The 15,304-nt window shown below is 43.5% G+C and overlaps 1 protein-coding gene across 3 annotated transcripts in view; it reads left to right on the top strand.

Annotated features, from left to right (window-relative positions):
* Nucleotides 1-919: 919 nt before the first annotated feature.
* Nucleotides 920-15,304, top strand: part of LOC139378917 (solute carrier family 7 member 8a) — a 31,803-nt gene continuing 17,418 nt past the window's right edge. Inside the window, exons 1-2 of one of the 3 annotated variants that reach the window (XM_071121526.1) lie at nt 920-1,354; nt 1,888-2,241. In XM_071121526.1, the coding sequence (XP_070977627.1) occupies nt 2,100-2,241 (142 nt within the window). In that variant the 5' untranslated portion in view covers nt 920-1,354; nt 1,888-2,099. Of the gene's footprint in view, nt 2,242-15,304 lie in introns of all 3 variants that reach the window. The other 2 variants (XM_071121525.1, XM_071121524.1) reach the window with 2 other exon arrangements.

Below are 15,304 nucleotides of genomic sequence, written 5' to 3' on the forward strand. Positions count from 1 at the left end.
CCTGTAATAAAACTGTAAATAGTTTTGAACCAAGGTTTTATTAGCATGTTGTTACATGATACTTTGGAAATTGCATTTTAATTGCATAACAATGAGCGGGGCGATTTTGTAACTTCTGTACACAATAGGAATAATGACTGTTCCTTAATCCACTTATGTAATAACTTGGTTGTTATGCAATTACAAAGTCCTCTATAACTACAATGTTGTTATTGTAATAATCACAAAGTTGCTATACATGTACAGTATAAGAACTTTATGTCAAGCGTTACTGTATATTACCTTATGTCTCACTCATTATGAAAATATATTTGTTAGTCATTTTGAAGCTGCGTAAATGGTCTACTCTAATGTCGAGGGGATTCCATGACCCTCATGTATTTAATTCTAGGCTATAGGCTATATTAAGACTCACATCTTAAAGCCCTCAAAACCATGTGCTTACGCTCATATATTTAGACTAATTCAACTAACTGTTGTAGTTTTTGGTTCTTCATAAAATATTTGGCAGCCATCAAATAAATATAGCGATTTTTATTTCTTATACTTGTTCCTGTCATCAGCCGTAGCTGATGGTAGCCCAGTATATAAACTATATTCGACAACCTCAAGGATTTGAAACGTTTTTTTTTTTTTCAAATAAACTGAAAAAGACAACTATTTTCTGCTCAGATCTGATAGACAAACACACACACACACACACACAGCGTATAATCAAGGATACAAAGAGCAGCACGTCAGCAAATCCAAAGATACCAGCTGGAAACATAAGAAATGCATTCAAAGTGTGCATGGTGTGTTGTGTGTCTGCGTGTGCATGGTGTGTGTAGTCTGTGTGTGCAATGACAAGGTCATAGTGGAATTTCATCACCCTGAAGTCAGAAAAATTCACTCCACAAGAGGTGCAAGTGAACATGCTACACTTAGACTCAGGTTGCACCTTGAGGAAGACCTATGAGTGAGAGGGAGAGACAGTGTAGTACTACGTTTGCTGTGTGTTTTGGGGGGATATGGTGGTGTACTGTACGGAGCAGAGGTGGGTCGAGGAACAGCTGATTGCTTGAATATGGGGGAGGAGGGTTTGGGTATATGGAACAGGCTGAACTGAAGGAAGAAAAAACAAGCTCAGGAAATAGTGGTGGAGAGAAGAGGAGAAGGCTAGTGCGGTAAAGGGGCGGTCCTACTGTACTCAAATGAAGGGATATGTATATGTACCCAATATCTTGCTCACTGCTGAGTCAAACCAAAGCAGCAAGGATACAGCTCGTGTCTGAAGACCAGAAAGGACATTTTTATTGAGGGTCGATTTTGGGATAGGAAGACACAGCCGTGTGGTTTTCAACCAGTTTTGTTTGTGAGTAAAAAAAAAAGAAGGATGCTTTAGTCGGGTCTCTCGAGCTCTCGCCTGGAAACAAGGAAGCAGTGAACGCTATTGTTTTGTGACAGGAGGTTTCTTTCGCAGTATGTCACTGGAACACGCAATTCTTGTTCACTAAATGTACTATTGAATACGTGTAACTTGTTTGCTTAGACGTCAAATAGTGAAAATATATCATAGCACAATGAAATCACAAATGTGCTAGTCGCATTACCGGTCAAACGAGATAGAAAGCTATCTCATCTAATGTTTTGTTGTGGTTGCCCGCAGCGCAAACTAGGCATATGTGTTTTTATTTTACAAAATTCGTTAGTGCGCAAGCAGCGCACGAGTGCCACATTATAACAACAAATACATTGGTATTCTGGACAACAGAAACATGATGATGATACAGAGCTAAAAACAAAGTTTACATAAAGTGTAAGTGCACTGACTTTTTGTATATATAAATTAACCATTTGTGTAGTGCGGTGCCCATAACATCTGAAATCTCCATTCGATTTTTTAAGGGTTGAATAGCTATATCAGTATACAGCAACAAGTCAAAATAACGTGTATCCGATCATCTACGACAACTTTGGGTGAAGTGTGTTGTGCTGTCTTACCAAAGCTCAAATTGAGCCCCTGCGTCCAAGCGCTCTTTAGCTGTCAACTGAGAGCGACCGCAGGCACAGCTGCAGCAGCAAGTGCCAACGAGGACTGAACAACTCTTATCGACAAAATGACTGACGGACCAAGGCAACGAGGATGTTCAGCGGCGTCTGGCGGGGATGCTGGCCCCGAGTCCGGGAAAGAGTCCGGAGAAGGAGGGGTGACTCTGAAGAAAGAGATCGGTCTTGTGAGCGCGTGCGGAATTATTGTTGGTAAGTAAAAATAAAAAAAATGGGTATAGATAATGTCCTAATTTTGATGTATATTTGCAAAGGTTTGATTGTGTGTGAATTATGAATAGGCCTAGTATAAAATGTAACTGACCACTGCTGCTCAGGTTTGCTGAGAGTTGGTTTGCAGTCGGGTTTATATAGTGAGTTCACAAAGACTAGAACAAGGTTTGGGTTAAGTAGCATAAGGTCACCTACTCTATTACTAGTTATGGATCACTTTCAACTTAAAATGTAGGCTTTTAAGCTTCTAATTAAGGCTAATTATCATTGATGCCTATTGCATCACTTCAGCAGTTGACAGTCATTCTTAATCTCTCTGTGAGGTGGTTTGAAAATCTCTTTGATCTTCAGCGCAAACCGAAACTGTCATGACATTATCCCCATCATTACTGTAAATGAAGATGACTGAACTGACCTTTTTTGTAAATGCAAGTTATTTACACCCATGTTACCAGTAGAATTGGAAACCCGATGTAACCAGCGAACTACTCTATGTATAATTTCTAAATCTGAACACTAAATCTGATCACCAGAGCTACAGTGCTACGGAAAGTATTAAGACACCTTGGCTTTTTTCCACATTTTGTTAGGTTACAGCCTTATTCTAAAATCTATTTAACATATTTTCCTCATCAATCTACACACACTACCCCATAATGACAACGTTTTTTTTTAGAAATGTTTGCTAATTAATTTATTTTTTTTAATTAAAAAACGGAAACATTACATTTACATACAGTACAGTCAACAGTTTGGACACACCTACTCATTCAAGGGTTTTTCTTTATTTGTAATTTACTACATTGTAGAATACTAGTGAAGACATCAACACTATGAAATAACACATATGGAATCATGTAGTAACCAAAAAAGTGTTAAATTATTCAAAATGAATCTTCAAAGTAGGTACCCTTTCTCCTTGATGACAGCTTTGGACACTCTTGGCATTCTCTCAACCAGCTTCACCTGGAATGCTTTTCCAATAGTCTTGAAGAAGTTCCCACATATGCTGAGGACTTGTTGGCTGCATTTCCTTCACTCTGGGAATCCAACTCATCCCAAACCATCTCAATTGGTTTGAGGTCAGGTGATTCTGGAGGCCAGGTCATCTGATGCAGCACTCCATCACTCTCCTTCTTGGTCAAATAGCCCTTAAACAGCCAGGAGGTGTGTTGGTTCATTGTCCTGTTGAAAATCACATGATAGTCCCACTGAGTGCAAACCAGATGGGATGGCGTATCGCTGCAGAATGCTGTGGTAGCCATGCTGGTTAAGTGTGCCTTGAATTCAAAATAAATCACAGACAGTGTCACCAGCAAAGCACCCCGCACACCATCACACCTCCTCCTTCATGCTTCACGGTGGGAACCACACATGCAGAGATCATCCATTCACCTACTCAGCATCTCACATAGACACGGCGGTTGGAACCAAAAATCTCAAATTTAGACTGTTCAGACCAAAGGACAGATTTCCACCTGTCTAATGTCCATTGCTCGTGTTTCTTGGCCCAAGCAAGTATCTTCTTCTTATTGGTGTCCTTTAGTAGTGGCTTCTTTTCAGCAATTCAACCATGTTTCACGCAGTCTCCTCTAAACAGTTGATGTTGAGATGTGTCTGTTACTTAAACTCCGTGAAGTATTTACTTCGGCTGCAATTTCTGAGGCTGGCAACTCTAATGAACTTATTCTCTGCAGCAGAGGTAACTCTGGGTCTTCCTTTTCTGTGGCGGTCCTCATGAGAGCCAGTTTCATCATAGAGCATAATGGGTTTTGCGACTGCACTTGAAGAAACTTTAAAAGTTCTTGACATTTTGACTGACCTTCATATCTTAAAGTAATGATGGACTGTCATTTCTCTTTGCTTAGTTGAGCTCTTCTTGCCATAATATGGACTTGGTCTTTTACCAAATAGGGCTATCTTCTGTATACCACCCCTACCTTGTCACAACACAACTGATTGGCTCAAACGCTTTAAGAAGGAAAAAAATTCCACAAATTAACTTATAACAAGGCACACCTGTTAATTGAAATGCATTCCAGGTGACTACCTCATGAAGGTTCAATTCTTGGGCCGACTCTTTTCTCTGTATATATCAATGATGTCGCTCTTGCTGCTGGTGATTCTCTGATCCACCTCTACGCAGACAACACCATTCTGTAGACATCTGGCCCTTCTTTGGACATTGTGCTAAAAACCTCTAAATGAGCTTCAACGCCTTACAACACTCCTTCCGTGGCCTCCAACTGCTTTTAAATGCAAGTAAAACTAAGTGCAGGCTCTTCAACCGATTGCTGCCCGCACCCTCCCGCCCGACTAGCATCACTACTTTACGCTACTGCTACTCTCTGTTCATCATATAGGCATAGTCACTTTACCATATCTACATGTACATACTACCTCAGTCACCCCGACTAACCGGTGTCTGAATGTAGCTTCGCTACTTTTATAGCCTCGCTACTGTATATAGCCTCGCTACTGTTATTTTTCACTGTCTTTTTACTGTTGTTTTTATTTCTTTAAATCAAATCAAATCAAATGTATTTATATAGCCCTTCGTAAATCATCTGATATCTCAAAGTGCTGTACAGAAACCCAGCCTAAAACCTCAAACAGCAAGCAATGCAGGTGTAGAAACATGGTGGCTAGGAAAAACTCCCTAGAAAGGCCAAAACCTAGGAAGAAACCTAGAGAGGAACCAGGCTATGTGGGGTGGCCAGTCCTCTTCTGGCTGTGCCGGGTGGAGATTATAACAGAACATGGCCAAGATGTTCAAATGTTCATAAATGACCAGCATGGTCAAATAATAATAATCACAGGCAGAACAGTTGAAACTGGAGCAGCAGCACGGCCAGGTGGACTGGGGACCGCAAGGAGTCATCATGCCCTGTAGTCTTGAGGCATGGTCCTAGGGCTCAGGTCCCCCGAGAGAGAGAAAAAAAGAGAGAAAGAGAGAATTAGAGAGAGCATACTTAAATTCACACAGGACACCGGATAGGACAGGAGAAGTACTCCAGATATAACAAACTGACCCTAGCCCCCCGACACATAAACTACTGCAGCATAAATACTGGAGGCTGAGACAGGAGGGGTCAGGAGACACTGTCTCCAAAAGCTTTCAATTAGGATTTTAGCTGCAGATTTGAATACAACATTCTAGGTATTGGGAGGCACAGTAACTGTACACTAGTGGAAAGGTATTAATTATGGCCAACTTGTTTGAACATTAACAAAATAATTGTGTTAATTAAGACTTACCTATTGTTCACATAATACCTTTTTTGCACTATTGGTTAGAGCCTGTAAGTAAGCATTTCACTGTAAGGTCTACACCTGTTGTATTCGGCGCAAGTGACAAATAAACTTTGATTTGATTTGACTACCCTGGACGGTTCTGACCTAGAGTATGTGGACTATAAATATCTATAATATGTGAACTATAAATATCTAGGTGTCTGGTTAGACTGTAAACTCTCCTTCCAGACTCATATTAAGCATCTCCAATCCAAAATGTAATCTAGAATCGGCTTCCTATTCCGCAACAAAGCCTCCTTCACTCATGCCGCCAAACATACCCTCGTAATACTGACTACCCTACCGATCCTTGACTTCGGCGATGTCATTTACAAAATATCCCCCAACACTATACTCAGCAAACTGGATGTAATCTATCACAGTGCCATCCGTTTTATCACCAAGCCCCATATACTACCCACCACTGCGACCTCTATGCTCTCGTTGGCTGGCCCTCACTACATATCCGTCGCCAAACCCACTGGCTCCAGGTCATCTATAAGTCTTTGCTAGGTAAAGCTTCGCCTTATCTCAGCTCACTGGTCACCATAGCAACACCCACCTGTAGCAAGCACTCCAGCAGGTATATTGCACTGGTCGTCTTTTGCACCCCAGTATCTCTACTTGCACATCATTATCTGCACATATATCACTCCAGTATTAATGCTACATTTGAATTATTTTCGCCTCTATGGCCTATTTGTTGCCTTACCTCCCTACTCTTCTACATTTTTACACACTGCACATAGATATTTATTTTTTTCTTTTATTTTGTGTTATTGACTGTACGTTTGTTGATGTGTAACTCTGTGTTGTAGTTTTTGTAGCTTTGCTTTATCTTGGGCAGGTCGCAGTTGTAAATGAGAACTTGTTCTCAACTGGCCTACCTGGTTAAATAAAGGTGAAATCATTTTATTTTTTATTTTTATTTACACCATAGCAAAAGGTTTTGCAACATAATACAAAAAGGGCCGTTTCTTATTGGATAGGTTCAGACAGTGCCCTCCCTGTTTTCGTCTGTTCGTTTGGTGCCAAATGAAAATGACCCTGATCTCTCCTCCTATCTCACGTGAGAGGCCTTATCGTCAGATCACTGAACTCAAACTGCCATGTTCAAACTCTTCCCTTTGTTCTCTGTCTGCTTCGCTGAGTTTCCTCAAAGTGGGCTGAGGGAGTTCTTTATGACTTTAAGGTACACCTATTTTCCTTCAAGTCCACCTCCACCCCCTTCTTCAGCACCCCCTCTCCCATCCTCCACGCAAAGCTGGGATCAGAAGTGAACTTTTGCAGATTTGGAGGAACTAAGATTCCCAAGGTGATACTGCTGTTTCATTAGCTGAGCTGGCTTAGCTTTTGTAGCCTGTGAGGCCTCTATGGCTTCTATTCATAGCGTTTATGGTAGTGCGCTATATGGTTGGTTATAAGTAGTGCACTATATCAGTATAGGTAGTGCACTGTGGGTGTCATTTCAGACATAGTTAGGGTGACAGTAAGGGAAATCATCATCATCTCTATGGTGAGGTTGGTGTGTTTTGGACTGGGATGAAAGGGGAAGGAAACGGGCAGGTGGGTGAGGACTGAGGAGAGTGAGGTGGGTGAGGTGGGTGAGGAGGGTGAAGACTGGGGTGGGTGAGGAGGGTGTGTGTGTGTGTGTGTGTGTGTCCTCGGAGAGGTTGGACAGTGTCCAAGCAGTAGTTGGCCCCGATCCTAAACTCAACCATTAATGGGGAAAATGCAAAACTACCAACAAGCTCTCACTACAGAACTAGACGTTCATCCATGTTCTCCAAACGTAAAATTTGAAAGCGTTTTTTGTTGTTGTTCCTGCTGCTCTGATTGTTCTATTTCTCCGAACATCAAATGTAGAAGTTAAGGGTAAAGTTCAGGCAGTCATTCCAAATGTTTAAAGCAAGGGTTAAGGTTTTGGATAGGGTAAAATAAAAATAGAGAACAGTGTCCACGACCGAACACGCAACCTTCTGATCCAGAGTCATGGGATGACGCGACGCCCGTCCACAACACCCTAGCAAAACCCAAGCCCAATTGATGGTGATAGTGCTCACTGTTGCCACTAGTGGCCGATTTCGAAGGCATTTCCTGAAGTCCTCATGGTTAGACATCCAACTTTGACACCAATCATCAGCGATCTCCCCGAAACTACACTGTAGTAGTACACTGCTGCTGACACTCAATGTATCATTACATTTCATGTGCAAAAGCCTGAGTAGGCACTACACTACACAGCACATTGTTCCTGAAAAGGGGATCAGAAAGCTGAAGTAGTCAATGGTTGCATCCCAAATGGGACCCTATTCCAAATGAAGTAGTGCACTATGTAGGGAATAGGGTGCATTTGGGATGCAACCATTGTCCGAGTAAGTAAGCCTCGTCCATGACTTGAACGGCTTTGTCTGAGCTTTAGGCCTACTACCGTAGCTTCGTTTTAAGGCCAGTGATGTTTTGGCTATATTCTCCTGGAGATTCCACACGTTGGGTTTGGCTCTTACCTGCTCTGGTGCTTCCAGAGATGATCCACCCTTTTCAAAACGTGTGCGGTTGCACACTCCCCGTCATAGATTTAACAATGGCGGAAACTACCTCCAGACAACGTTTGCACCAATCCTACACTTTTAAATCCATCACTGGAGTGTGCAAGTGCCCACTTTGGAGAAGGGTGGAGAATCGCAGCCCTGGCATCAGAGGTAGGACGAGAGGAGGGAAAGAGGGAAGAGGAGAGAGGAAAAACCACCCGTTCTGAAGCATTGTGTCAGAGTTTGTTTCTTTCTCGTACAGTTCACACAAAGGGGACCAGGGGGAAAGTGAGAACAGGAAGCAGGAAGTGGAAGCAGGTAGACAGAGAGAACAAGAAATGTGTGTGGGTGCGTATGTGTGTGAGTGAGTGTGTGTGTGCATGGTTGTGTGTGCATCAGGGGTGTTCCTTTCCGGTACAATTCACACAAAGGGGAAGCAGGGCGAAAGTGAGAACAGGAAGCGTAAGTGTCCGTGCGCGTGTGTGAATCGTTGTGTGTGTGTAAGCGTGTATGCATGTGTGTTCCACTTCAGTCAGCACCCTTCACGCTCACACACATACACACACACAGTCTGAATAAGGAAACTAGAAGCTCATCCCACAGATAAGGTGTACCATAGTTTAGCCAGTCTAAACCAGTCTCTTTTACACTGCTCTCACCAGCTCACCAGTGACAATACAACCTAACCCAGTCTCCTCATTGTCTTGTCATCAGTGTTACACACAAAGTTGCTGAACTGATGCATTATAAAGCAGACACAGTCACTGCTCATACAGCAGAGTACCAAAGACCACGGGAGTCAGCTTTCTTGGAGCAGTCACTAGCTTTTGTCGAGGTTGAGATTTATTGTGCTTTTACCTTTCACCCACTAAGGTAACCTTGCTAAGGAATAATACAGGAGAGGGGTTTAGGCTAGACGCTGCACATGTGATATGTACATACAGTACCAGTCAAAAGTTTGGACACACCTACTCATTCAAGGGTTTTTCTTCATTTTGACTATTTTCTACATTGTAGAATAGTAGTGAAGACGCCAACACTATGAAATAACACATAAGGAATCATGTAGTAACCAAAAAAAGTGTTAAACATATCAAAATATATTTTATATTTGTGATTCTTTAATGTAGCCACCTTGATGAAAGCTTTGGTCAAAGCTTTGGCATTCTCTCAACCAGCTTCACCTGGAATGCTTTTCCAGTTCCAATGAGTTCCCACATATGCTGAGCAATTGTTGGCTACTTTTCTGTCACTGCTGTCTAACTCATCCCAAACCTTCTCAGTTGGGTTGCGGTCAGGTGATTGTGGAGGCCAGGTCATCTGATGCAGCACTCCAACACTCTCCTTCTTGGTCAAATAGCCCTTACACAACCTGGAGGTGTGTTGGGTCATTGTCCTGTTGAAAAATAAATGATAGTCCCACAAACACGCAAAACAGATGGGATGGCGTAGTGCTGCAGAATGCTGTGGTAGCCATTCTGGTTAAGTGTGCCTTGAATTCTAAATAAATCACAGACAGTGTCACCAGCAAAGCACCATTACACCATCACACCTCCTCAATGCTTCACGGTGGGAACCACAAATACAGAGATCATCCGTTCACTTGCTCTGCGTCTCACAAAGACTCGGCGGGGTCGGAATCAAAAATCTCAAATTTGGACTCATCATACCAAAGGACAGATTTACAACGATCTAATGTCCACTGCTCGTGTTTCTTGGCCCAAGCAAGTCTCTTCTTCTTATTGGTGTCATGAAGGCCTGATTCACGCTGTCTCCTCTGAACAGTTGATGTTGAGATGTGTCTGTTACTGGAACTCTGTGAAGCATTTATTTGGTTTGCAATTTCTGAGGCTGGTAACTTTAATGAACTTGTCCTCTGCAGCAGAGGTAACTCTGGGTCTTCCTTTCCTGTGGCGGTCCTCATGAGGGACAGTTTCATCACAGCTCTTGATGGTTTTTGTGACTGCAATTTAACCTTTATTTTAATTGAACCTTTATTTAACTAGGCAAATCAGTTAAGAAGACATTCTTATTTACAATGACGGGCTACTCCGGCCAAACCCTAACGCTGCTGGGAAAATTGTGCACCACCCTATGGAACTCCCAATCAAGGACAATTGTCATACAGCCTGGAATCAAACCAGGGTCTGTAGTGACGCCGCTAGCACTGAGATGCAGTGCCTTTAGACCGCTGCAACACTCGGGAGCCCACTTGAAGAAACTTTCAAAGTTCTTGACATTTTCTAGATTGACTGAATTTCATGTCATAAACTGCTGTTTCTCTTTGCTTATTTGAGCTGTTCTTGCCGTAATATGGACTTGGTCTTTTACCAAATAGGGCTATATTCTGTATACCACCCCAACCATGTCACAGCACAACTGACTGGCTCAAACGCTTTAAGAAGGTAAGAAATTCCACAAATTAACTTTTAACAAGGCACAATCAATCAAATGTATTTATAAAGCCCTCATGACTACCTCATGAAGCTGGTTGAGAGAATGACAAGAGTGTGCAAAGCTTTCATCAAGGCAAAAGGGTGGCTACATTGAAGAATCTAAAATCTTAAATACATTTAGATTTGTTTAACACTTTTTTTGGTTACTACATGATTCCATGTGTGTTATTTCAAAGTTTGTAGAAAATAGTAAAAAAATCTATAAAAACCCTTGAATGAGTAGGTGTGTCCAAACTTTTGACTGGTACTGCACGTGTAGAGAAATGTTGAAGTGAAAGAGAACATATGTGTGTTAAAACACGCGCGCGTACACACACACACACACACAGAGACACGCAACCCCTTGTCAAACTACACCACTAGCACATTTAAATCTCAAACAGATCTGTATCAATATCTTTGACTTTGAACTTTAAATTCTCCACACTCAGATCCGACTGCAAGCTCTAACATATAACCTTTGGCCCTGAAGCCCTATTGGCTGTCAATGTTTATGAGCCAATCAGTCAGCTTTCTGATTCACAACCCCTGACCTCTGATCCCTACTGCTTTGTCAGATCTTTGATGGGGCGCGAGTAGTGAACCTGTCTGAACCAGAAACACACATGCATACAGGCACACACGCAGTCTCTTTCATGTTTCCTTGCTCTATAAACTGACTGACAGTCTGATGCTTATAGAGGTTGTCAGGGCATTGTTCTGATGTTCAGATGTAGTGTTGGCTCCTCCCTAGTACACACTCATACACACGGGCCTCTCGTTCCTCATTGTACTCTGTAACCCCCCCCTCTCTCTCTCTCTCTCTCTCTCTCTCTCTCTCTCTCTCTCCCTCAGTCTCTCTCTCCATGACTCCTCATCCTCAGTGCTAACTCAGCACATTGCGTTCCCACTCTGTCTGCTGGAGGGTCTGCTCATTGCTTTTAAAACAAAATTTTCTCTCTCTCTGTCTCTCTGTTTATCTCTCTATGTCTCGCTGTCTCTCTCTCGCTCTCTGTCTGTCTCTCTCCTTCGTCCAATTTTCTCTCTGACACCATTCTTTTTCCCTCTCATCCATTTTGCACTACACCAATGTTAATCTCCCATTGTTCTGTTTTTCTCTCCTCCTCTTTCCACACACTCTCATTAGAACTGAGAGGCGGAGCAATGAGGGGCCTTAACGGCCTCTGGTGCAAAGCTTATTCTTCCCCATGGGTATGGTAACACAGTATTCCCACTGGGCACAGATGTCAATTCAATGTATATTCCACATTGGTTTAACAATGTTGATTCAACCAGTGTGTGCCCAGTGGGTGGTCTCTCAGTGATATAGGAATACCTTCCTAATATTTAGTTGCACCCCCAGAGTTCTTGGCACAAACCAGTGCGCCTGACACCTACTACCACACCCCATTCAAAGGCACTTAAATCTTTTGTCTTGCCCATTCACCCTCTGAATGGCACACCTATATAATCCATTTCTCAACTGTCTCATGGCTTAAAAATCATTCTTTAACCGGTCTCCTCCCCTTTGTCTACACTGATTGAAGTGGATTTATCAAATCAAATCAAATTTTATTTGTCACACGCGCCGAATACAAGTGTAGACCTTACCATGAACTCCTTACTTACAAGCCCTTAACCAACAGTGCAGTTCAAGAAGAGTTAAGAAAATATTGACCAAATAAACTAAAGTTAAAAATAATAAAAGGTAACACAAAGGGGTCTCCCGTGTGGCGCAGTGGTTAAGGGCGCTGTACTGCAGCGCCAGCTGTGCCATCAGAGACTCTGGGTTCACGCCCAGGCTCCGTCGAAACCGGCCGCAACCGGGAGGTCCGTGGGGCGACACACAATTGGCCTAGCGTCGCCCGGGTTAGGGAGGGCTTGGCCAGTAGGGATGTCACTGTCTCATCGCGACTCCTGTGGCGGGCCGGGCGCAGTGCGCACTAACCAACAGTGTTTCCTCCAACACATTGGTGCGGCTGGCTTCCGGGTTGGCTGCGCGCTGTGTTAAGAAGCAGTGCGGCTTGGTTGGGTCATTAACAGCGAGGACGCATGACTTTCAACCTTCGTCTCTCCCAAGCTCGTACGGGAATTGTAGCGATGAGACAAGATAGTAGCTACTAAAACAACTGAAAAAGGGGTAAAAAAAAATTAAAACATATATTTTTTTATTTTAAAGTAACACAATAATATAACAATAACGAGGCTATATACATTAACAGCGAGTAGCAGCAGTAATTAACAGCGAGTAGCAGCAGTGATTTATTGTTCAGCAGTCTTATGGTTTGGGGGTAGAAGCTGTTCAGAAGCCTCTAGGTCCACCTAGACTTGGCACTCCGGTACTGCTTACCATGCGGTGGCAGAGAGAACAGTCTATGACTTGGGTGACTGGAGTCTCTGACAATTTTATGGGCTTTCCTCTGACACCGCCTATTATATAGGTCCTGGATGGCAGGAAGCTTGGCCCCAGTGATGTACTGGGCCGTACCTCTGTAGCGTCTTAAGGTCAGATGCCAAGCAGTTGCCATACCAGGCGGTGATCCGACCAGTGGTGCTCTCAATGCTCTCGATGGTGCAGCTGTAGAACTTTTTGAGGATCTGGGGACCCATGCCAAATCTTTTCAGTCTCCTGAGGGGGAAAAGTTTATGTCTTGCCCTCTTCATGACTATATTGGTGTGTTTGGACCATGATAGTTTGTTGGTGATGTGGACACCAAGGATCTTGAAACTCTCTACCCACTTTACTACAGCCCCGTCGATGTTAATGGGGGCCTGTTTGGCCCGCCTTTTCCTCTTGTCCACAATCTGCTCCTTTGTCTTGCTCACATTGATGGAGAGGTTGTTGTCTTGGCACCACACTGCCAGTTCTTTGACCTCATCCCTATAGGCTGTCTCATCGTTGTCAGTGATCAGGCCTACCACTGTTGTGTCGTCAGCAAACTTAATGATGGTGTTGGAGTCGTGTTTGGCCACGCAGTCGTGGGTGAACAGAGAGTACAGGAGAGGACTAAGTACACACCCCTGAGGTGCCCCATTGTTGAGGATCAGAGTGGCAGATGTGTTGTTGCCTACCCTTACCACCTGGGGGCGAACAGTCAGGAAGTCCAGGATCCAGTTGCAGAGGGAGGTGTTTAGTCCCAGGGTCCTTAGCTTAGTGATGAGCTTCATGGGCACTATGGTGTTGAACGCTGAGCTGTAGTCAATGAACAGCATTCTAACATAGGTGTTCCTTTTGTCCAGTTGGGAAAGGGAAGTGTGGAGTATGATTGAGATTGCGTCATCTGTGGATCTGTTGGGGCAGTAAGTGAATTGGAGTGGTACTAGGGTATCCGGGAGGATTCTGTTGATGTGAGCCATGACCAGCCTTTCAAAGCATTTCATGGCTACCGACGTGAGTGCTATGGGGTGGTAATCATTTAGGCAGGTTACCTTCGTGGTCTGCTTGAAACATGTAGGTATTACAGACTCGATCAGGGAGAGGTTGAATGTCAGTGAAGACACTTGCCAGTTGGTCTGTGCATGCTTTGAGGACATGTCCTGGTAATTTGTCTGGCCCTGCGGCTTTGTGAATGTTGACCTGTTTAAAGGTCTTGCTCACATCAGCTACCGAAAGCGTTATCACACCGTCATCCAGAACAGCTGGTGCTCTCGTGCATGCTTCAGTGTTGCTTACCTCAAAGCGAGTATAAAATGCATTTAGCTCATCTGGTAGGCTCACGTCGCTGGGCAGCTCGTGTGTGTGTTTCCCTTTGTCATCCGTAATAGTTTTCAAGCCCTGCCACATCCGACAATTGTCAGAGCCGGTGTAGTAGGATTCAATCTTAATCCTGTATTGATGCTTGTCTTGTTAGATGGTCCGTCTGAGGGCATAGCGGGATTTCTTATATATGTCCGGATTAGTGTCCCGCTCCTTGAAAGCGGAAGCTCTAGCCTTTAGCTGGATGCAGATGTTGCCTGTAATCCATGGCTTCTGGTTGGGATATGTACGTAGGTCACTGTGGGGACGACATCGTTGTTGCACTTATTGATGAAGCCGATGACTGAGGTGGTATACTCATCAATGCCATTGGTCTGTGCTAGCAAAACAGTCCTGTAGCGAAACATCCTCGTCATCTGACTATTTCCGTATTGAGCGAGTCACAGGTATTTCCTGCTTTAGTTTTTGCTTGTAAGCAAGAATCAGGAGGATAGAATTATCGTCATATTTGCCAAATGGAGGGTGGGGGAGAACTTTGTATGCATCTCTGTGTGTTTGAGTAAAGATGGTCTAGAGTTTTTTTCACCTCTGGTTGCACATGTGACATACAGGTAAAAATGTAGTAAAACTGATTTAAGTTTGCCTGCATTGAAGTCCCCGGTCACTAGGAGCGCCGCTTCTGGATGAGCATTTTCTTGTTTTGCTTATGGCCTTATAGAGTTGGTTGAGTGCGGTCTTAGTGCCAGTATCGGTCTATGGTGGCAAATAGACAGCTACGAATAATATAGATGAGAACTCTCTTGGTAGATAGTGTGGTCTACAGCTTATCATAAGGTACTCTACCTCAGGTGAGCAATACCTCGAGACTTCTTTAATATTAGACATCGCGCACCAGCTGTTATTGACAAAAAGACACACACACCCCCCCACCCCTCGTCTTCCTTCGTCTTTTCTTCACGCAAATGACGGGGATTTGGGCCTGTTCCGGGGAGAGCAGTATATCCTTCTCGTTGGACTCGTTAAAGGAAAAAGCTTCTTCCAGTTCGTGGTTAGTAACTGATGTCCAGAAGTTATTTTCGGTCATA

The sequence above is a fragment of the Oncorhynchus clarkii genome, chromosome 21 (assembly GCF_045791955.1).
Source record: "Oncorhynchus clarkii lewisi isolate Uvic-CL-2024 chromosome 21, UVic_Ocla_1.0, whole genome shotgun sequence".
In the NCBI taxonomy this organism is placed as follows: domain Eukaryota; kingdom Metazoa; phylum Chordata; class Actinopteri; order Salmoniformes; family Salmonidae; genus Oncorhynchus; species Oncorhynchus clarkii.